The sequence below is a fragment of the Vicugna pacos genome, chromosome 14 (assembly GCF_048564905.1).
Source record: "Vicugna pacos chromosome 14, VicPac4, whole genome shotgun sequence".
Classification (NCBI taxonomy): domain Eukaryota; kingdom Metazoa; phylum Chordata; class Mammalia; order Artiodactyla; family Camelidae; genus Vicugna; species Vicugna pacos.
Genome location: NC_133000.1, coordinates 61,265,550 through 61,289,498, shown reverse-complemented (window position 1 = coordinate 61,289,498; position 23,949 = coordinate 61,265,550). Strand labels below are relative to the sequence as shown.

The 23,949-nt window shown below is 41.4% G+C and overlaps 1 protein-coding gene and 1 non-coding gene across 2 annotated transcripts in view; one reads left to right on the top strand and one right to left on the bottom strand.

Annotated features, from left to right (window-relative positions):
• ABCC4 (ATP binding cassette subfamily C member 4 (PEL blood group)) overlaps nt 1-23,949 on the top strand; it is a 189,797-nt gene that overhangs the window by 86,914 nt on the left and 78,934 nt on the right. The window contains exons 14-19 of the mRNA XM_006211005.4: nt 610-706; nt 3,835-4,044; nt 5,354-5,494; nt 6,297-6,334; nt 6,720-6,814; nt 8,498-8,644. Of these exons, the coding sequence (XP_006211067.1) occupies nt 610-706; nt 3,835-4,044; nt 5,354-5,494; nt 6,297-6,334; nt 6,720-6,814; nt 8,498-8,644 (728 nt within the window). The remainder of the gene's footprint in view (nt 1-609; nt 707-3,834; nt 4,045-5,353; nt 5,495-6,296; nt 6,335-6,719; nt 6,815-8,497; nt 8,645-23,949) is intronic.
• Nucleotides 22,953-23,026, bottom strand: TRNAF-AAA (transfer RNA phenylalanine (anticodon AAA)). Its single transcript has one exon. It is a non-coding gene; the product is annotated as a tRNA-Phe (tRNA).

Below are 23,949 nucleotides of genomic sequence, written 5' to 3'. Positions count from 1 at the left end.
AATGAAAGAACATTTGTCACCCAGTGGGACTGGGAATGTAGAGACTGACTGAGGTCCTGCTACCATTCATTTTCTATCTAATATTTTTGGGGAAGAAAGGTCTAGAAAACAGAGTCTGGCAAAGGTTACTGAGAAGCTACTATGTACATCATAAATAATCACCTTGGATACTGGCTAAGAAAAATGCCCACATTTTATATGACATAGACCTGTCCTGTTCCCCTCCCACAGGGTGACGGAACAGTTAGCATTTTAGTTCAGTCTGGGCTTGAAGTCTCAGTATTGCTCAGTCGTTTTCCATCATGAAATATACAAATAACTGTTAAGATGAGTATTTGAAAAATAAACTTAGCAGTTGGTGGCCCTCTCGCTGGACTGTTTTTAGACTTTCTTAGTGGAGCTAGACGCGAGTTTGCTGCGGATGTATTCGAGAACCTGGTTGGATTCATTCATTGATCTGTATTTGTACTTATATTCAAGCTGGTATTTAAACTACCGGTTTTTGACTGTCGTGTTGTCTTTGTCTCATTATGTTTTCAAAGTACGTGCTTTCAGTTTGGCGCAGCCCCGCTGATGTCCTTTTGCTTTCTGTCCCTTTTACGTTTGTAGGTGTATTTGTCAAGCCCTGCATGGGAAGATCACAATCTTAGTGACTCATCAGTTGCAGTACCTAAAAGCTGCAAGCCAGATTCTGATACTGAAAGATGTAAGTAATTTCTAGAAGTCTGTGGAACTTGCCGGCACTCAGGTGTGTTTAAGGACAGGCCTCCCTGCAGGTCATGGTCACCACCCTCCTTCCTTAGTTTCACGTCCCCTTCTTCTCAGTATTGGTACTTGTGCCTTTGAAGATGAATTCAAAGACATGTGGAAATGTCACTCAATGCCATAAAACCCCTAAAGTATGTAAAACTGCTACCAGAGACTGACTGAACTACCACTGTTTAGTGAAATTTGTTAAGGATAATGGTGCTATTTTATCTAGAACTTTTTGTTTTTCTCGTCCATGACTTGAGTCAAAGTGTGTTATTTGGAAATTAGAGATACCAAGATATGTTTGTGCCATGTGCTTGTCGTAGACAGCTTGCTCAAAGAGCATCTTCCATTAATACTAGAGGTGAGGCTGGGTAGCCGGGCAGCTCTGGCCAGGGACGCCTACTCTCTTTGTACAGGTGTTTGCCGGTCTCACTGTGCAGGTCTTTTAATGAGCCCGATATGTGTGGCATGGTGCAGCAGTAGGACAAGGTCCTGCCTTCGTGGGGCTTCTGTACTTCTCAGGAGAGATGCACTGAGAGAGACAGGGCTGGGGGTTTGCATCCTGGTGGCCTCCCTGTGGAGGTGTTGCCTCGTGGGGCCTGAGTGACTGGAAGGTGCGGGCCATGCAATCCCCCGGGGGAGAGGGTGGAAGGCAGAGGGGCCCAAGGAAGGAGCTGACCTGGCGAGCTGGAGGAGGGGCAGGAAGGCCAGCGTGTCTGAGGCAGAGTGAGCAGGAGAACGTGCCCGGGGCTGGTCTCCGAGCCGTGGGCAGCAGGCCTGGAAGTGGGGTGGAAGCCACTGGACGGTTCAGAGCCAGAGGGACAGTGTGATCTGATGCATGATTTGAAAGATTCCTCTGAGGTTCACTGGAGGGGCGACAGCAGAAGCAGTTCAAGGTCTTAGTAAAGTTGAGAAGACAGAAGTATGGGCGTAAGCTGGTGTATTGGTTTCTAGAGCTTCTCTAACAAGTACCGCAAACTGGGTGGCTGAAAACAACAGAAAGTCATCGTCTCACCGTTGTGACTGCGGGTCTGAACCAGGGTGCTGGCCGGGCTGTGCTGTCACTGAAGGCTCTAGGGGAGAGCCCTTCCTTCCAGCTTCTGGAGGCCTCCGGCCTGCCTGGCGCTCCTTGGCTTCCAGCTGCAGCGCTGTGGTCTCTCCCTGTCTGTCTGGGTTTGTCCTCTTGGATGTGGGGTCACTGTACTCTGGTGTGACCCCATCTTAGCTTGACTACATTCACAAAGGCACTGCTTCAGAATCAGATCACACTTACAGCTACATGTTGAGGGCTTGAAGATCTCTTTGTGGGACCACCATTCAACCTCCAGCACCGAGCATGGTTTGGGGTGGGTTGGAGGTTTGTGAGAATTTTTCAGACTTGGTTTGATTCCCCACGTTTGCTTCTGTGCCTCAGCACCCTGACATCCAGCCCTGGTCTGTTCCAGTAGACCCTTGGTCAGATCCCTCACTTATGAACTTAATTTCTGCTCTAAGGAAAGTTATTAAAATGCAGATCCTTCACTCATTCGGGGTTGGAGATCTCAGGTTCTTCAGAATCGAGAAGAATGAATTTCCCGTGCAGAGGGTGATACTAGTGTGGTGAACCCCAGCGTCGGCAGTGCTCACCGTCACTAGGCGGGAGAGTGAGCTGTGTAGCCAGTCCCTAGGTGTGTCGGGGGCCCCTTATTCTTTTGAGGACATCACCCCCTGTTTTAGTACCAGCAAAACAGCCATCTCTCCAGCCATGAGCACTGCTGGAAGAGTTGGATGCCATCCTTACTGTTGTCTGGTCCCTCTCTTACAACAGAGAGGGGATGGCTGTCCCCTTGTCCCCTTGGGATTGTCAGTGCTTGGCTGTCTCTGTCGTGTCCTTGTGCATCTTACACATACGAAGTGGAAAGTGGTAATTTCATTTAATAAGGTGGATGAATTTTGCCTCCCAAGTGGAGCAGACAGGATACCGTTCAATTCCGCAGTGTCAGTCGGTTCCCACAGGCTTCACTGGCTTTCTCCCCGTGGACCTTCTCGGGCAACAGGATGAGCAGGGGCACCAGCTAGGGCCCTGGGCCACCTTCTTCCACCTGACCTGTCTTCACCAGAGTTTTGTATCCTGGGATTTTTTCCCTAATGTTTTGTTAGACACTGAGTTTATCCGCTGAGTCTTGTTTGTAGGATGAGAAGGTCATGAAAACATCCACACGTTGTTGTGTACAACTTTCTAAGGAGAGGAAGCTGTGTAGCGACGTGTCACACGTGTTAGGAGAACGTGGTTAGATTGGCTGTAGCGTAAGCGGTTTGCTGCTTTGGGGGCAGCCTGGTTGAGTGTTTGTCATTCGTTGTTCTTCACATTTTCTTGGATTTGAGGGCACTGGTTCCTGCTTAGTTCCTGATTTGCTGGCGTGGGCTGCCAGGACTTGAGAGCCACCCCCGTCTCATGGCTTCCTTGTTTAGTTACTTTAGCAGGTGGAATTTTGAATTTTCGGTTGGGAGTTTCCTGAGTTTGTGGGGAAGTTGTGAAGACCATCAAGACTCCGCTCTTGGCCGGGGCTAGTGCTGTCCCTGCAGGGGGCGTGATACTGTGATGGTGTTCATTGAATATTTGTTGAGTAACTGTTACCTATGCAGGTGACCTTGTTCCCACTTCCGTGTCAAGTTTAACTTTGTATCCTGGAATATCCTCCCCAACTGACTGTTTTTAAAGTTTTGCTTGTCACATGAGGCTTATCTCAGTTTCCATGTTGTCTAAAACTGCTGATCCTTCCACCAAGCTCTGTACCTTTTGCTCCCCTAAATGCCTGTGATAGTTATGTCAGTGGCCCCCACTTTTAAACACAGGGTTCCACATTTCTTTCATATCCCCCAGCCCCACCGCAGGGTTTGATAGAGAACAGAATGCTCAGTTCTTTGTCAGGTAGAACCAAACTACATTTGTCAACTAGAATTCCAGACCTGGGGATCACTTTTTTTTTTTAATGAAAATCATAATTTAAGACCAGATACCTACTCTTGGTTAGTATTTAATTTAGATTAATATTATCAAATGCAAATACACGCCTATCAAGTTCTTTATTTTTATTTTAGGGCGAAATGGTGCAAAAGGGAACTTACACTGAGTTCTTGAAATCCGGGGTAGATTTCGGGTCTATTTTGAAGAAGGAGAATGAAGAGGCTGAAGCCTCCACAGCCCCCGGAACTCCCACTCTGAGGAATCGGACGTTTTCCGAGGCTTCGATTTGGTCTCAGCAGTCTTCCAGGCCCTCGTTGAAAGATGGCGCTCCGGAGGGCCCGGATGTGAGTTTCTCCCCCTGCAGCGTGCCCTGGCCTGCCCACCCTTCATGGCCTCGTGGACCCTCGGTCGGCTCCGCTCGTGACATCTTCGCTTGTCCCAGAGTAGACTCTAGGATTACTTGGCCTCCTTATTCGATGGAATTGGTTGAATTGAAAGAGCGTGAAGGGAGCCAGCCTGACTAGGGTTCTCCTCTGGGTGTGGGGTGGAGGGTCTCAAGGAGGTCAGTGGCCGGTGTACCCTTATAAATTCCTGGCTGTTTGTGGCTCCAACTGAGGTTTAATTTGAAGACCCCATCGTACTGAGTCCAGCTGTGGCCCTCATTCAGTCAGCTATTTTTCCTGTATGTTGGAATGTTCTGGCACTGCGGGCGACTGGTGGGTATGATTTTGCCTCGTTGTCATGTGGTTTGTGATTGGCCAGAGGTAGCATGGCAAAGCCTCTGACACACAGCAGGCACTTTGGTGCTCGTTCTGGGCTTCCGTTCTTACCCTTCTAGTCTGAGAGCCCCATCTTACCTACCTTGAATCCCCAGTGGCAGCACAGAGCCCAGGACATCTTTGGCTCATGTGACTATAATGTATTCTAAGCCCTCCAGACAGAATTGCAGAAATGCACTCGGTCGCCCCTAAGAACATGCACAGGTATTCCTCGCTATCCAAACCCTCACTGTCCAAACCCAGGAGCCTGAGTGACTCTTGATACGTATTCAGATTTAGTCCCTCACATTCCAACTCAAGAATCACTCTCTGAAATTCAGGAGCCAAATACATTCAGATCCTATGCTCTCCCTTGGCATCCAAACACTCTTTATTCAAACAGCTGAAATTGCTGTTTGAACTCAGTTTACTATACACTACTAATATTTTGAGCCCTTATTGTGTATTAAATAGTTTCCACCACTGAGTGACAGAAATAATCTACAGGGGTATATTAGCTCCATTTTGTATATTATTTTGGAACAAGCTCCTGCCTTAATATAGAATTTATATCAGGTATGTTGTATGTGTTCTGCAAATCACATTGTTCTGTTTTAAGCAAAGTCATGCAATGATGAATAACCTCGCAGCAATAATGTTTCCTTATTTCTGATAGATTCCTAAAAGTAGAATTGTTGGGTCCAGGGGCACATGCATATATGATGTGGCTGGGTATTTCCACACCGTCTCCATCAGAGATGGACCATTTTGCACTCCTGTCAGTGTATGAGATGTGTCTGTTCTCCCACAGCTTTGCAATAGAGGGCATTGTTGTAGTTTTGAAATTCGGGGGTTCATTGTTTAATATTTGGTCTCACTGCAATTTCCTTCCTAGACTGAGGATATACAAGTTACACTGCCAGAGGAGAGCCGTTCGGAAGGAAAAGTTGGTTTTAAGGCCTATAAGAATTACTTCACAGCTGGGGCACACTGGTTTATCATCATTTTCCTTATTCTTCTAAACATTGCAGCACAGGTAAATAGGACATTTGTTTTTTGATTTGTGTGCTAAGGTTGACATTTATAGCACTATTTATGCTGTTTTAATTTTGTTGTTATTTTTAATATTAAGAGATACATTTCAAAGAATTGGCTCATGAGATTGAAGGATCCCGCTGAGTGAATTTGAAATCTAAAAGGCAGTCCTGTAGTCTGGAATCTCAGGCAGGGGCTGACAGTGTAGTTCTGAGGCCAGATTTCTTCCTTCTCCCGGAAGCCTCAGATTTTGCTGTTAGGGCCTTCGCCTGACTGGGCGAGGCCCACCACATTACTGTGGCTAATCTGTGCTTAAGTCTGATAACAGACATGAACCATATGTACAGAATACGTTCACAGCAATATTTTGGTTTTTGGTTCAATATCTAGAGACTGGCCTGGCCAAGCTGACGCATAAAGCCGACCATCATAGTACCCCTCAAGCTTTTTTTCCTTTGGGAAAAAACCCCAATGTTTATAATATTACTATTGCATTTTGCAGCCCACCTGAGTTGCACTGAAACACGTGATCTGTGGGGAGCAAAAGAAGTGAAGTGTACAGGTGTCTCATGAGCAGGACAGATTTTCGAGGGAAAAAAGGATGTCTTTTAAAAAAGATTTTAAAGTGTCATATGCACTCCCCTTCCCTGCATTTATTTGGGACGTGGGGCTTGGTGCAGACCTGAGCCGGAGGGACTGCCTCTGTTTTCTGGAGGGGCCTTCGCATCCCCCAGGCTCTTGAGTGGGAGTTTGAGGGGGTCGGGGATGTCAGTCAGCGATTGATTGTTGTTTCCCTGTTCTAGGCTTCCTATGTCCTTCAGGATTGGTGGCTCTCATACTGGTGAGTGATTCCTGGACCCAAAGTGGTGTGAAACCTACAGAAAGCATCACTTTCCCTCGCAGTTAGGGGAGACGCGGGGCTTGTTCAGCTTCCTCTTCTGATCCTCACGTAGTTTTCCTGAAGAAAAATTCAAGTTCTGCTCGTGGAGTGTGACCCTCCCCTGGTCTCTCCTCCTCATGTCTGACCCTTTGTAGCATCTTTACAGATGATTTGGGGATCCGAAAGTCATGATCAGTTTGCATTTTTATAAGGTAGAGGGACAGAGCCCTGTGAGCTGAGAACCATTTTCCAGGATAAAACACGTCTTCCAAATTGAGGTTAAAATTTTTAAGAAGTATTTATCTCGGTTCCCATCTATAGCATATTTTCTTTTCCTGTTCTGTAGGGCGAATCAACAAGGAGCCCTGAACATCACTGTAAATGGAAAAGGAAACGAAACTGAGAAGCTTGATCTGAACTGGTACTTGGGGATTTATTCAGGTACAGTTGAATCATCTGGTTTCTTACATGCGAGTCTGAGGTGCTTACAGCAAGCCTGTGTGAGCAACTAGGGCTTCCGGTAATTCAGTGATGTCTTAGCAGAGTAAGAGTCTTAGTCGCATTTACTTGGTGAATTAATTAGAATAATTATTTTTAAAATCTACTAGAAGAAAGAGGGTGAGTGAAGACTCTTAATTTGCTCTGTACTGGATTTTGGAAGTTAAACCAGGATTGAGCGTTCAGAAAACCAGCCACCGGAAATATGTGGCTATTGTCTATTCTAATAGGTTGCTTTAGCTAAATCTTCTATCATTATATGGATGGGCAAGGGGATTAGAAACGGATCCCCACCCTGTGTTTCGGATTGTTCCAATTCTGTCTGAATAAACCTTGGCTTTTATTGGACTTGGTTGAAATTCTCTGGCAGCAAGAGCCCCATATGAAAAGCATTTCTCCCTCGCAGGTGTGCAGAGCGCCCCGTCCCACACTACTCGTCTCTTGGGCTTCACTACCTACCTAGGACAGAAGCTAAGCAGAGAGAAACCCAGTGTCTGGGAATTGGGATTCTTATTTTGAGATCACAATGTCATTGCATCCCCATCGGTGTGATTAACATCTGGCTTGCCAGGCTAATATTAACCTGGCTCTCTGTTTTCATAGGAGTGCTTAGAGTATATGTAGTGGTACATACTTTTTAAAGGAAATCCTCATCTAAAATTTTAAATATTCCCACAGGAACTCTCCTCTTTCCTAAAGACAAAGTGAGTTGTATCATTTTAAGAACTCACTCACTGAAATCTGGTGTTTATTTTGTTGATTACTTGCTACAGTACCTAAATCCGTTAGCTGTGCCCCTTCTGATGGGTGGACCAAACGGGACTTAGAGGAAAAAGGAAGGGATTCTGTAACACATTCGTATAGGATGGCGGGGTAAGGGGAAATGCCTGCTGATGGAACTGAGGCATTTGAACAACTTTCTGAATTTAATTAACAGTGATGCGGAGGAGAGCAGTACCTGATGGAATATTTATTATAGAAGTTATATCCACTGTTTAGCAGCGTGAGTTCAAGAAACGTTAAGTGGGTTATTTTAAGTTTTATGTATACAGTAGGTACTCATTTATGTCATCAACAAAATGTAGTTTTAATGATTATGTTCATTTAGGAATGTTTTGTGCATATAAAACAGAAGTGAGTTGCTCATTTAGATTAATTATGTCAAAATGTAAGTTGTGTTTTCTTGCGATTCAGTTAAGATTAGGTTATCTGCTTGCAAATTAATGGGATATTTTCATATTCGTTAAAGGGATTTGGGCTTTGTCTACGCAGAAATGGTAGTAAATCATTTCTCCTGTTCCCCGTTAATTCACATGCTGTTCACAGAGCACACCTCACTTTTAGATTATGAAACACGTTGTAAATAGCCAGATTCGAAATTCGAAGGGAAGACTTACTTTTTATAATTATCCTTTTCTGAGTTTTTAGTAGAACTTGAAATTGAAGATAAGTGATTTTATATTTTTCTTTTTAAATGTATCTTGTGAATGCATTGCATTCTGATAGAATCCGGTTGCTTTATGGAATGAACTGTATAATAGCAGCATAAACTACCTGACGTGTCTTAGCATCACTAAAGAAAGGTCAGAGATCTTGTGTTGTCTGAGTAACACTTCTTTGTTTCAGGTTTAACTGTCGCTACCGTCCTTTTTGGCCTGGCCAGATCTCTGTTGGTTTTCTACGTCCTAGTTAGTTCTTCACAAACTTTGCACAACAAAATGTTCGAGTCCATTCTGAGAGCTCCGGTGTTGTTCTTTGATAGAAATCCAATAGGTAAGTCAGATACAAAGTTTCTCAGTAAATATGTCTTAACACACACTTAGTCTTTTTGGTATTTGAAAATGGAGGAGATGGTTGGAAGGAAATCACTGTTTGTGTTGATTCATTTTCTACCAAAAGCTTCACTGATATTTTTCTCCTACCAGAGAAAATCTGAATACAGGAGCATTTAAGCTTTTATTCCAAGTTACGTGTGTGTGAAGATAAATGAACGTTAATGTTGCAGAATGATTTAGGAACTAATTAGTTGTGTGGCTTATGAAACATCCTGAATTTGATGCAAATGTGGTTAAATGTCATTGCTAAAACATGGGCTGTGTTACATAGCATTAAGCTAGGTTGTCCTCTAGGAAGGACCTTCTTGCAAGGAATCTCCCTACTCAAGATGGACTGTGTTTCTTTCATTGCTCATGCATTTCTGGAAACAGATTCTTGGCATGTGCCCTGACTATAAGATTTAAGTAAAATGGTAACAAAAAATTACTAAAGACCCAAGCTGGGTGAAATGTAAACATCCTCTTGAATAAAGTTATATTGTGCACTTTTGGTTCCGTAGAAGAGGCTTTGCGGTACTTAGCAGGTGGACCTTGAGTAGTAAGTTTCTCGATCTGAGTGCACCTGAAGGTTTTCCAGTGGTTGATTCCTCCTTGAGGCCTTTGACATATCTTGTCGTGGAAGGTAGCCTCCTGACTGGGTTTCTATGAAGAGTTAGTTCATCAGCCTACATGCCCACTCTGTTCAGTTGTTTAGACTTGTGGTGAGGCCCAGGGTGGGCTTGTCTTTCAGGTGGTGATTGACAGGACCTGTTGAGACAGGGCGCTGGGCTGGAGAGAGCTCGGGGTGGCCTTGGCCTGGCCCTCAGTCGCCCCGTGACCGAAGTGGTGCTGAGCTGGCAGATCTCAGGGCAGGGTGCTGTCACGGCTAGAGGTAGGGACTCTAGAGCCACCTGTCTGGGTTCACCCTGCTCTTAGTTACTCATGGTAACGCCTGGTTATAATTACATTTATACCCATGTGCTGGTTACTTAATTCCTCTGTGAAGATTAGATGTGACTGGCTTGTGGGGATTTATTCAACACGTGTTGTTTAGTCTGGGCACCGTGCGGAGTGCAGGATGGTGGACTGCAGAGTCCCACACAGTCCGTCTTATTACATACTATGAGGTTGCTGCATTTTGCTGGTAATCTGAAAGCTGCAGTCCTAAAGATGGGAGCATTAAGTGGGCCTGAATTTCTGTTATCACAGCCTCTGAATGCTGGTCACCACGGTTAACCAGGCTTTTCATATTCAAGACCTCAAGGCTTCTCCAGACGCTGATGTATTTATTATTCAAGGATTTGGGGCAAAGTTTAAATTTTCAAGGTCACTAACGTTTGAGCAGCAAGCACACCAGAGTTTATCTTGTCTCCCCTGTCCTAGATCTATTAGCAGAAATTCATTTCTTCAAGAAAATAGAAGCCCAAATAAGTACTCCAAAGATAAGTCCACTTTGCCTAAAACGTTTAGGGGTCATGAATTATTTACTCTTTCAATGGTAGATTTAAAACATTCATTTTTTGGGGGCTGGGGGGGAATCTGAAAAGAAAATATATGCACGTATGTATGTATAAGTGAACCTCTGTGCTGTACATCTGAAACTGTCACAGCATTGTAAATCAAGTATACTTCAGGCTTTATGTGGGAGATGTTAAATTTCCATTTGGATAGAAATTTTTGTATTTTTTACAGTGGGAAAAACAAGCCATAGGAATGATTACTCCTCATCATCAGTATTAATTGACTGCAGACTTGAATGGTTATATAATTACAAAAAATTCCTGTCTACAGTAGAGAGGTGGACATGCTGTTTTCCCTTCTCATCTTTCGTCCCAGGTCCTCCTGCATTTTCCTAATCACTGTGGGACCCTTGACACTTATGCTGAGAAGCAGGCCTTCAGGGGAGGGTCCTGAAACGCCAGCTGCCCTACCGAAGTCCCAAGTTCACTTACATGCGTGTGAAGCAGAAGGGCAGAGTCAGGTTGCAAAGTGCGTGTTTCTCCTGAATGGTAGTTTCTCTGCTTGCAGTTTAGTCCTCCTGGAGAGCTGATCTGTCTCTCCAAGCTCTGTGGCTAAGTTACTCTTCATTTTGAACCCATGTATGGTTAAATGGAGTTTACTTAGTTTGTTTATATAGTGTGATACCATATTGCCTACTGGTGTTTCATAACCCGATAAATCTTAAACTTTTTGGATAAAATTTTCATCAACTAGTGTGTGGTCTTAGAATGGCAAAAGCAAGGTTTCTTTTCTCCTCCTTCTTACCTTCTTCCCTTTTTCTCATTGATTTATCTTTGTTGTGCTCTGCCCTTTGATGGATGTATTTTGGTAGTGATATTGTGCATGTGTATTGCAGATTTTCTGGAGCCCTGACATTTCCTACATGTTTTGATTGCAGCAGGAGTTGAGTCTGCCTTTTTGAAGGTGGTCAGTTTTAGTAGTCTGTGTTCTTCTGACCGTGTCTACCTGCTCCTGATCAACCTTTGTTTTCTAACACCGGAACCCCGATCACTTCTGTCAGATCTTAATACATGGGTGACACAAATTCCAGGTCAACAGTAAATCATTTAGAAATTCACAGGTGAATTCTATTGTAAATCCAGGTTGTTGTTTTACTGACTATATCTGGCACAAGAGGGCAGCATGATCTACATTATTTCAGGGATATAATGTAAGGATATAATGTACCTTATTGCCAACATCCGATTTTTATTTTAACGCTTTCTTGGAAATTCTGTTTTTATCACTTTGTATTTTGTAGTGTTGATAGGGACTTTTAAAAGCATTATCCTGGTTTATTACGTTAAACCATTAACCTCTTTGTTAAAGAATCACTCCCAAGTGTTGTCCTGGAATGTCTAGCATCTTAAACAAAGTTATTTGGATTTGCTAATTGCCACCTTTATCCCTGTGTGACTGCAATAGGCTGCTCCTGACGTCTTGCCTGGATGCCTTTCAATTCCTGAAGGGTTGAATATGGTCACTTGTAGGGCCTGAGTCCAACGAGAGTTTCGGGAGAAATGTGAGCGCAGCCTTCCGTTCTCTCGCACACCATCAGAGTCAGCAGGAGCCTTTTACTCTCATCCAGTCCCTAGAATGTCACCCTTTGTTTTTGGTGAGAAGATGGGAGGGTAGTTGTCCTGTTTGTTCTTGCCTAATTATGGTGACATAACACTTGGCTGGGGGCATGGACTGTAATGCATTTCAGATAAATATTTGTTTATTTGGCCTTAAGAAAGCGAGCCCCGGGTGCCAGGACCTGCTGTGTTTATTCTTTCAGGGAAATGCAAAGTTCACTGGGTCAGGGCCGGTGTGTTCATGTTCGTACGACTGATTTCACTGCTGAGAGTGTGTGTGTGTTCACTTGTTTATGCATCCAGTGGGGAAAAAAGGTACAAATTTATATCCTTAATTTTCCTGTACAAATCAAGTTAAGTTAGAGAGAATGCACTGTAAAAGAGAAAAAGGAATGCACTTTTTTCTTTTTTTTTTAATGGGGAGTAAGTATGTTGGTTTGTTTGTATTTGGGGATTAAACCCATGGCCTCGTGCATGCTAAGCATGCGCTCTACCACTTGAGCTATACCCTCCCCCTAAGAAATGTACTGTTTGGGGTCATTTAAATTTTTCTGGTGGAGGGTGCTTATGCCTGTTGGGGTGCAGAATAGGAAGGGTAGGACCTCTACTTTAAGGGAAAACATATTCTTGTGTCCTCCCTAATGAAAAATCTAGAATTGCACTAAGGATGAAGATTCAATTTGACTGAGTGGGAAGTGAGGCTCTGGAGATTTCACACATGTAAAACACCCCGAATTGGGCCGTGCGATGTGTGGGAGTTGAGCGCTGGTGCGAGGACGAGGGTGGAAAGGGTGTGAACTGTGGTTCTGTCTCTTGCACGTGGCTGGGACTTCTTAGCCTCCACTGCAAGTGTGTAATGACGTCACGGGGAAGAAGAAAGTTAATTGAAAGCAACACGCTGAGCTCTTTGTACTGTCAGGACGCCCATCTTGCTCTGTACTATTTATAAAATCAGTTGTCAACAGAGCACTGCCTTGCTGGAAAAGAAGAGTCATCAGTAGCGAAGAATAATGATTGCAGGGATGCCCGTCTGTCTATTCAGTGCAAATGACCACTGGGGTTAGTGCTAAATGCGTACTTTTAACAAGTATAATATTTCAGCACTGTCAAAATTACCTTGACGATAATAGGCCTGTGAAATTATAGCTCTACAAGTTAGGAGGTAAGAGGGCTCTGCTTAACACACGTTAATCTGTGCCTGTTCACACAAGTGATTCTGCTGAGCAGGTAGCATGTTAGAACAAGAAATACTGGTCCTGAAGCCTCTGATTTATGGTAGGTGTTGTTTTGACACAGCATCATTGAGACGATTTACAAGGCAAGGCTTCATGTTAAAATATTTCACCAGTGTCATCATTCGTCACCGACATAAATATTCAGTAGTGATGCTGGAAAATTGGTAATATGCCCATTCATGCCAAATCACTCGCTATGTTTCCTTTCAAGTGAGATCTGTTGTGGGTATGGTTAAAAGAAACTATGATTTTTTTTTCCTTCCTTGAGAGCAGATGCGCCTTAAGAAATTGAGAGTAAGAATAACAACTATCCTGACAGCTTTCATGTATTCATCTTGCCTAGGTTGCTTTTAATTCTGGCTCAAGTCCTACAGCCCTCTGCCCTCCCCTTCCCTTTCTTTGCTTAGTGCACATTGTAAAGAATATATTTATATGTACATTAGTTAAAGAGGCTTTTTGTGTTCAAAGGAAGAAGTTAGTCATCACCAGAAAAGCTTTGTTGCAAAACAAAAACACACCATTTCCCCTTTCATTTTTCCTTGTTAAAAATAACAAATGCAAGTGACTGTAAAGGCAATAACACAAAAGATGGCATCAATCATAATGATTCTCAATAGCCACATAAATATTATTTTTCCAGGTTTGAATGAAACAGCTAATAGTTTGAAGTAGGTGTGGTAATTAAATCCTGTCAGGTTGTGACATATTAAAAATAATGTTTCTCACATAACAATGGTTATATGTACTTAAGCTCTTATCAGGGTGCTATTAAGTCATATTTTATGGGAGTTGCTCATTTACTGCTAATAGTATTGTAAAAGCCTTTGTTATGAGTTTAAATAGTTACATAGTTACATGTATTTGGTTATTTTTGTCATTTTGTCAGTAATCTCTATAAAGGTGATTATTACAGCCCTTGTCTATAGTTGGTAAATATTACACCATTTTGGTGTACATTTTTAATCTATTTAAATGTTCTGATTACTCCTTATTCATTTTTTTTTCCTCTGTACTAGTCATACATGGAAATATAGACAGCTTAGTAACAGAGAAAGCACTGTACCTGTGGTTGTCCAAATGTTGAAACGATGAGGTTGGGGAAGACTGTGCCTTGTTCAAAGTGGCAATTGTAGAGTCTTAGGAAATTATAAGGATGATTTTACTTAATTGTATTTTTAAATTTCCCAGCAGTGTATGTATTAAGTCATATGATATGCCATAATATATGTAAGTTCTCTACTTCATTCTAATATCCATATTGTCTCAGCCTTCAGCAGACTTGGAGCCAGTGTTTGGCACTCAGGACTCCCAGCTCCTGGTGTTCGGATACTCAGTAATTTGGCATTACCTTATGGGATGTGTGAATTTTAGTACAGTCGTCCCTTGGTATCCTCGGGTCTTTGGTTCCAGGACCCTTGAGGATACCAGAATCTGAGAATGCTTGACATCCTTTAGATAACCTTTGCACACTCTCCCATTGACTTTAGGTCACCCCTGGATTATTTATACCTGAATGATATATATAGGAACTTTTTGGAATTTTTTTCCCCAAATATTTTTGATGAATGCTTGGTTGAATCCAGGGATGTGGAACACAAGGATATGGAGGACCAAGTGTAATTCAGATACTGTGCCCCACCCCCCAAGAAAAACATACCATTACTTCATCCTTATAGATTTTTGTCACGGTCAGAAAAATACATCGAAGTACCTTTATGACATAGTTCATTGCTTTTATACAGCCGTTTCAAGGGAAACCAGAAGAGTACTTCTGGGTCAGTTTCAACATGAATAAATGTTGGTAAGTATATTTGAAAACCGGACAACGTTCCAACAGTAGGTGGGAGTCCATGGGAATTTGCTGGATTGAAATCCCACATGGTTTTGCTTTACAGCCAAGTCGTTCAAAGATCTGATTGCGAAGCTCTCCTCTGACACCATGGGGCAAAAGTTTGATTTCCATTTTCTAATTGGAGCCTTCACCTTCTGTTACTCTGTCCTCTGCATGCCCCCCCCCCTTATATTAAACATCATTATTATTCCTGCCATGAAGATACTAGGGAAAAAAAAATCCAGATATTTATGACATTGAGCCTTGATATTTTATTTCACATAGAGTTTAAAATTCCGTTGTGTGTTTAATCACATCTTTGTAGTGCTTGTCCCAATTGCAGGTGAGTTATGATTTAGGTAATTATGCATTGACTGCCTGTCTCTTCTCTTAGCCTTCTGTTCTCTGCCCTCCTGGAGCGTATCTATTGTGTTACTGCGAAAGCCTCCAGATCCAGGATTGGGCAGCCTGTAGCTGATTAGTAAGTACTTGCTGGCTGGATAGAAGGGATGGTTTCAGGAGTGTATTTTAATTTCTCCATGCCGTGTTTTCAAAGAATAATGGAACTGCACAGTGTTGAAAGAGACTTAAAGCTATTTTTTTCTGACTCCTTGTGTTTATATTACATTGACCTCTTCCTTACAGTTTATTTTTAAAAGTAAAATTGGTAGTAGATTATTGATGGTGGACTTTGTTTCTGGTATGTGATGGCATGTAGGAAAAGCCAACATATTGGTTCTTTGGAGGCTGTGGTTCATGGAACCTGACTATGCAAGGTTCCAAGTGCCAGTCAGTCAAGGAAATGAAACTGTCAAACACCCAGTACTTTTCCCCTGGTGTTTTCTTGTGCATTGAAAATGCATCTTGGCACTTATGTGGGTTAAATGTTTGATAGCTGGTAGTTTTACCTTATAAACTACGGGCCCTTAAGAAATAAAGAGGGAGAACTCATCCATTTTAAAACATCGGTAGGCATTTAAAAACTATTATTGGATAGGGAGTTTTGAGATACAGGTGGAGATGTTGTGATGTCCCGGTTCTGCTGGAACATAGATTGGGAAGAGCTGTGCCAGCTGCTTCACTTCTCTTGGCCTCAGGTTTCTAACAAGTAAGATGAGGGGTCTTTTTCACTAGTCAGATACTTATTGGTCATCTCCTGGTTGTCAGTTGTGACCCCAAACGCTTGGACAAAAAGTTCCTGTCTTCAAGGCATTTGGAAACTTAAGTAATTGCAGGCAGTGAATTGTTTCTTAAGAAAAAAACAGAAAACTAGAGGCAATATCCTATGTTGGCATATAGAAAAGATACAGATTGAGAATTTAATACAGCTGTAGACTAGAGATCTCAGTTCGTGTCTAAACAAAACATAACCCCATGGTCTATTTCTGCTTCATAGTCAATTACGTGTTTCCCCTTGATTTCAAAAAATTCCCAAAGCAGTTCTCCTGGAACTTTAAAATGAATTATTTTCATGCATGGGGTCTTGGTTTAATCCCCAGCACCTCCTCTTAAAAAAAATAAATAAGTAAACCTAATTTAACCCCCCCACAAAAGTTAAAAAAAACCGAACAACTAAAAAGTTATTTTCAAAATGAAACTGCACCAGTGGGAGTGGAGAGGAGTTTAGGAAATAAAAGTGAGTGGTTCTTTATCTAAAGATCATCATCTCTCATCTCACTGCAGACCAGGCCCTTGACCCTTGTCACATGCTCTCCTGACCCCCCAGGGACTGGGCGCTAGAGCTCATCTTTGATAAGTGTGTTAGGGAAAGAGGGGGGACGCCAGTGCTTCCAGTGTTGCCCTTTGTAAGTATCCCCACACACGTCTCTTTGGGATTTTTAGAAGTGTTACCAATGCTTTGACAGTGAGTAGAACGTGGGCAGTGACAGTTTCTGCCTAAGTTATGTTATCACGAAATCAACTGTGATCTGTTGAGTGTTCTTTTCATTCCATTTTTGGCAACCAGGATTAATCTGTTAGAAACTTCCCCCTTACTTAGGGAGAAACTCTTTAATACCTAGAAAAAAGACGTCAAGCTTCAAAAGTACACTTTGAATGGAAGTTTATTAAAATCCTGTGGTTAAATGGAAAGCTATCATAAAATCAGGTGCTCTGTTCTGGAAACACTTTCATTTCTTTCCTGCATTTGCATTTTAATAGATTGTATCACATGGGGAAATGTTTCAATCTCTTGAACACCTGGAAAGTCTATTTTAGGCTTGTGATGTGTTTAAGAGTCTTTATCCAGACATTATTCCAAATACAGTCATGCTCCTCATGGTAGGAGAGTCCTGCCTCGGGGTCTGCTGTGGGGAGAGAGCCGTGTGTAGAGCTTGGGTTGTTGATACGTCAGTAGAAACCAGCGTATCTGCTCTGGTTGATTTTTTTAGCCAAAATCTGGGGATGTTTAAGTCAGTAATTAGTTAATGGTTTCTCTCTGTACTTCAAGTGGATATTTCTATGTGTCCTGTTGGTTCAGTGACTGATCTTACCCTCTGCATGATCAAGGAGTATAATCAAAAAGTAGAAGGATTTTTGAGGGTGTGGTAAGGAAAACAGTGCACCTGCTTCTTTCTGTCCTACAGAGATATTTGAACAGACCCTGTAGTATATGTGGATTTGCCCTTAAATATATTTTTTTCACATAAATAATTCCATATATCAAGATTAGCAGTGCTTTGAGGCAGAATCATGGATTAATTTTTTTCATTACCTTCAAATATTTAAAGATAGATTAAGATGGAAATGGTTGCTTTCTGGTATGTAGTCATTTTTAGATTTTTTTTTTCCTTTTTTCTTCTGTTGGTGTCAGACTGGCTTGGGCTCACAAAATTTATATCCTTTAGGGGGAACTATAAATCTATTATTCTGCCTTTTTCGAGAATAAAATGGCAATAACATCTTAAAATTATATCTCATCCTCCTATAAATCTTCTCTATATTTTCCTTTTTACTCAGCATAAAAGTGAAAAGGGAGTCAAATAGGGCTTAATGAGTTCCACCAACGGGTGATACTGCAGATTGAAGTATTTCTCTTGGTACAAACTTTTAAATATTAGTTTTTACATAATCCTCTAAATGGAAGGAAAAGAAACATGTATTTCACAATGATGAGTCATCATTGTTACTAGAAAATGGTTCTTCCTTGACTTCCAGATTAAATAAATACTTGTTGACATAAATAGAGTAATAAAAGGCAGCACCTGTGTAATCCAGACAGTCGGTGGTTTATGGTACAATCAGATAAGGTGCTATTTATTAACACATTGTCAAGTCTGTAGACACACATCAGAGAATTTTAAAAATTGCATGAAGAATCTTTCATTCCTCTTGATGCCAAATGTTCTAAATACGCCTTTAACAAAGGAGACCCTACAGGAGTTTCACGCTTAATTGACCTGGCCTTCAGGTATGTCTTCTTTTGATTCTTGCTATATCCAGGTCGCCAACTTTTCTAGATGAGATTAAGGTTTGAAATTTTAGGTAGGAAAATGTGTGCCTTGTAACTTGGAGGTAAACATTCAGTATAATAGAAGCTTTTCTTTTCTCACTCCTTGATTCTTACATTCATTTTTGTCAGAATTAGATGAGATAAGAGAGACCTCTGGTTGTCATCAGTAGACGTTTTAAATGTATTCATGCACAGGGAGTTGAGGTGGAGGTGGAGGTGGAGGTGCTGCGATGTCTCAGATCTGCTGACGGTGGAACTTTGGGAGAGCCGTGCCCAACATTTCACTGGCACAACGAAGATCCTCTCGATTGCAGCGTAGTAACCCTAAGTGGCATTGATACTGGGTTGGGTGTGTGTGCGTGTGACTTCCTTTGAGTTAGGATGTCACACCAGGATCAGATTCATATTATTGGATTCTGTTAAAGAAGTGTGAAATTTAAAGTTGAAAAATTAACCAGCGAGTAAAGTGATGTGTGACTTGACCAATACCAAAGTGAATGCATTTTCTTTATTTCTAATGATGGTTTTGAACCACTATGTTATATGGGATCCTTGGTGCTCTGTGGTAATGAAAACAGTCTTTGGAATCAACCCACCTGAACGTTAATCCCAGCCCTGCCAACATACCTTTGTCAAGTTATTTAACCTCTATCTGCCTCAACTCAGGTACAGTGAGGGTGATAGTCTGGAAATACTCCCAGTCGTTTTCATGTGTGTGAGAATTAAAAGAATATATGTATATATATAAAGCATTTAAAGCAGTGTCTAGGAAATAGCTGCCATTGATTTATTACTATTATTATTTATTTTTTGGCAGGAGTGGGGGTCAGGTTTATTTTTTTAATAGCAGTACTGGGGATTGAACCCAGGACTTTGTGCTTGCTAGGCACCCATTCTGTACCCTCCCCCTAATTTATTTTTGACTAAGTGACATGATGAAATCTTAGGGATTCTTCTTTTTGTCTTTTTTCCCCCTACAAAATCCAAATGAATATGTTAACTTTTATAAAATGGTTGGGCATGGTGAAGTGTGTGTCTTGTTTTCCCTGATGCAAGGAAAAACAGATAAATGACCAAGACTAACAAGCCACGAAACAAAATTGACAGCATGTTTGTTTGTTTGTTTGTTTGTTTGTGTTTTGTTTTTGTTTGTGTTTTCATCAGAGCTTAGCTTCATTCCTGAGTTCATTTTAATTTGGTTTTGCAGCTTGCAGCAAGAGCTCAGTTTTGTATATAAGTACAAGACATCTGGTTTACTTTTTGTTTGGAGATGATATGGCTGAAATTTATTACAGAAGTCTATTTTGTAATTAAGGAAAGACAGTTGGAAATTTTATAAAATAAGTTCCATTGCAATGGAACCTTGAAATTATTCCAGGGAAAGTGGATGTGTTTCTTAAGAGTAGCAGGAACTTACCATTTTTTAGAAAATGCTGGTCAAAATGTAGAACTTCTGTGTATTCACCTTTTTCAAAAAGCATGAAAAATGACAAATTTCACAAGTGAAAGTTAAAGTTGACCTAAGGCAGTTTTAGATTGTGGAGGCTTCAAATTTTATTCATGGGATGTTTTCAGAGACATTTCGTGGTTTGTTCACTCCAGTTAATTCCAGGCAGTCCTTCTGCATTTCTATCAGATGGACATTCTGATACTTTAAAACTTCCTCTTGCTCAAAATGGGGTTGAAGCAGCCCACGATGAAAATGAGATTCCCAGTTCTCATAACATGTAGATGATATTTTTAATGCAGTTAAAGGCATAACACATACAACAGAACAGATACAATTCTACTATGCATATAGCCAAAATAGTGTTAATGAACTAACCATTTAAGTTCCACAACTTACTGGCTGGTATGATGCATTCGGGTAGATGAAAAAATGCTTATCTGTGGGTGGAGAGAGCTTAGTGAAGACAAAGAGCACTTACTCCATTAACCTGCCTGCCAGGTAGCTGTGTTGGTTGGGCAGGGAGCACCTACCTGTCCAAAGTCTTGGCATGCACCCTCAGTTACGTCCGAGAACCCTTTCTCTCTGAAATTCAGTGATTCTATCTTCCTGCAGAACTTGCTAAAAACAACTTGATGTAAAAGAAAACCAAAAATAGGTGGTAAGGACTTCAGAGGATTTTTATGATAGTCGTTTCCACACACTGCCTAATGTTTCAGAGATGAGCTGTATGACAGAGGTTTTGTCTGTTGGCAGCTACAGTCTAGTTCCCTATCAAATTGAGCATCAGCCCGAAGTATGATTTGGACTCTTGCCCTTTATCTTGTCATTTCAGAGCAACATCGTAAATTTATTTGACATTTTAAAACTCGTTACATTACCGACACTTCCATTGTCTCATTTCATCTGTAATAGCAACGGAGTAACAAGAAGTCTGCTGCCATCTCCTCTGGTTGCAGACCTTGTGCACAGCAGACCCGTGTCCTTCTCTGCCGTCTCGTCCAATGCTCTTGTTACTGTCCCCGTCGGTTTTTATGTGGGAACCACAGATATATGATGCCTGTAATTGAAAATTAAAGAACCAGGTTGCCCCAAATCATTCACCAGCACACAGATTACATCCATGAACATCAAGGAAGCATCTCCACGTGCCAGTGTGCTGGGAATTTTGCGCAAGGTAGAGACTGTATTCTGAATTCTCCCTGAGCGTTTTCTAAAGATAAGTCACCCTTTCTCATGAGGACATCATCGTAATCAGAAGTAGTTTTAGAAATTCGCCCGACCTCGACACTCCACCTAAAACCCGTGTTTCATTGTGTGTGTGTGTGTGTGAGACAGCTGGTGACGTGTATCTGGGTATGTATGTGTGTATGTGTGTTGATACATAAACTGTAATTTGAGTTACAAGTATAAGAGTGAGAAATATTTTAATTCTTTGGTCTTCACTGTCCGCATTCTGTTTATCCAGTTTTTACATGAGCTTCTTTAATCAATTTTCACAGGGACTTGGCATTTGAAAAGGAATTAGTCCTAGAATAGGGGTGGGACATGGGTCTTTTTCATCTGTAGGAAAGATTACTGATTCTGAAAACGAGATGATCACCTTAGCCTGTTGTTATGTCCCTACATTTTTGAGACATTTTCACTGATGCCTTGTTACGACTTTTTAACAGGGTATGTTTGTCAAACAACAGTGTATAAGTGGAATGTGTACGACATTGATTTGATACGTTTATACTGCAGTAGGATCGCTGTTGTAATGTCAGCCAACACCTATCACACCACATAATTATTCTCATGGTAGAAGTGATGAAGATCTAGTCTGTTACCAAATTTAATATTTGTAATATTGTTTTGTTGTCTATAACCACTGTACTGTGCATTAGGTCTCCAGGAGTTATTTGTCTGCCAGTTGCAAATATAGACGTTTAAACATCTCTTATTCTCTCGCTGCCCCTGTCCCTCCTGCCCCTGGTAACTTCCACTTTACTCTCTGGTTTTATGAGTTTATTAATTTTTTAAGATTCTGCGTATAAGTGCTATTATACAGTATTTATCTTTCTTTATCTGACTTATCTCTCTTAGCATAATGTCTTCAAGGTCCATCCATGTTGTTGCAAGTGGCAGAATTTACTTTTTTCTCATGGCTGAATAGTATTTTACTATGTGTGTGAGAGAGAGACAGAGCCATGCATACCACATCTTTTTTCACTCACCTGTTGATAGGCATTTAGGTTGCTTCCATATCCCGGTTATTGTCAATAACGCTGCACTAAATATGGCAGTGCAGCTGTCTTCTATATACCCTGTTCCATTTCTGTTGTGACTTTGAAAATAAAGTTTTTAAATTTTATAATTGGTCATGAGTTAGCAAGTTCTTAGCTCTAAAATTTGTTATTCTAAATTGTAATGGGAGGGATCATGGTATCACAGTGAGGTCTTATTTGTCATTCAAGCCCTTAGGCATGAAAACAACGTAGTACTTGTTATGAGCCTTTTTTTTTTTTAATACATAACTTAAAGTGGGAGGAGAAGTTAGTGGGAAAGGGAGTTTACTCTCAAATCCTTTCAGAATAGAAATACTGTTAAGCATTCTGAGATGTCTTTAAACATTTGCATAAAGACAGAGTTATCTTTATGTAGGCAATTGTGTAAATGTAGTTAATGTTTAATAGGGCTCGTATTGGACTTTTAAATGGAGAATAATATGGTTAGAGGACTTAATAATTGGAATTGACAGAATGGAGATCTGAGAAGGTTTCTGTTGGGCGAATCACAGCAAAATGACTTCTTATGTTAGAAGAATCCCATTCAGTTCTGCTGTAGATCTCAAGACAGATGGGGGCTATAGAAGATCGGGTCAATTCTCCTGTTGGTGTAGTTTAGATAAATCGTGTTACTAACGTCTGGTGACTCAGCTCTAAACTCTGCAGGGGCTTAGAGCTTATGAGAACGGTAGCCTGGAGCCTTAGATGCATCAATCCAGATGAATTCCCACTTAAAAACACCTTTTTTCCTTTCTTACTCAGGCTTTGAAAGAAGGTTTGCTTTTCTGTTCTTCCTGCCCAATTGGCGTGCCATGGGGGCCCAGGCGCCGCGGGGCGCCTCCCCTGCCCCCCACTTTTGGATCTCCTGCCCGTCACAAGTTTCTGGTGATGGAAAGACAAAGAGATTCTTCCATTGTCTGTTTTACTGCTTATTTCTTTTCTTTTTCTTTTTTCTTAAATGAAGGAAATGAGGATTGAACTCAGGACCTCATGCATTTTAAGCATGCAGCTCTACCACTGAGCTATTTCCTTCTCCCCCTGCCCCAGCTGTGTGGTATAGAAATAAAAAAAAATTTGGAAATTTGCAGGAAAATAGTATCTAGAAAAATCTTACAATTTAGTCCCTACAAGGTTCAGTGTTTTATAGTGACACAGTTTTATTTTTGCTCATTCATCTTATCACAGATGGGAAAGGCTCCAATCCCAATTTTAGCCATCATTTTGTTCTCTGTTGTAAACTTTTTTTGTAACATTTAATAAGGTTGCAGCATACTTTGTAACATAATTTAACAATTTTTAATGCAATTTATAACATGTGATAAGTTTTTTGTAATAAGTTTGTAACTGGATGTATCACTATTTCCTCACATCCTGGGAAAACTTGTGTCCAGTGTACTTTGTATTTTGATGGTCTTAAATAGAAATTTGGAAAATTGGGTTCCTGAGTAAGGCTTCCCATTTGCTTTTGGGGCCCCAGATGGTTGGATCACGTTCTCCTTTGTTGGGCTGAAGTAACTCAGCGCTATGGTCTCCATCCCCACACTTAACTTCTGTGGTTCTTTTGAAATAATTGGCTGAAACACATTAAGGTTTGCTTGTCAAAAATATCGCTAATCGCCCCCTGCCCCGTGTAATATTCACTTTAGTGAGAGAGGTTGTCTGGGGCACTTCCTGTTCCCGGAATCTCTCCTGTGTTTTGTCTCTTACGTTATACTTTAGACTTTTGGGCCTTTTTGTTTCCTTTGCTGAGACTGAGGCCACCCGCCTGGCAAAAATGGCTGGGTGATCAAGACTGAGTCTGGACAAGACGGGAAAAAAATGATACCCAGGTGCAAAGTGAATTGACCTAAAAATCTGAGGAAAGAAAACAGTGTTGGACTCTACTCCACACCCGTTTTGATGACTTCTCACAGCATTTGAAGGCGCAGCGCATTCAGCCTTGAACGTTTTTTTGGC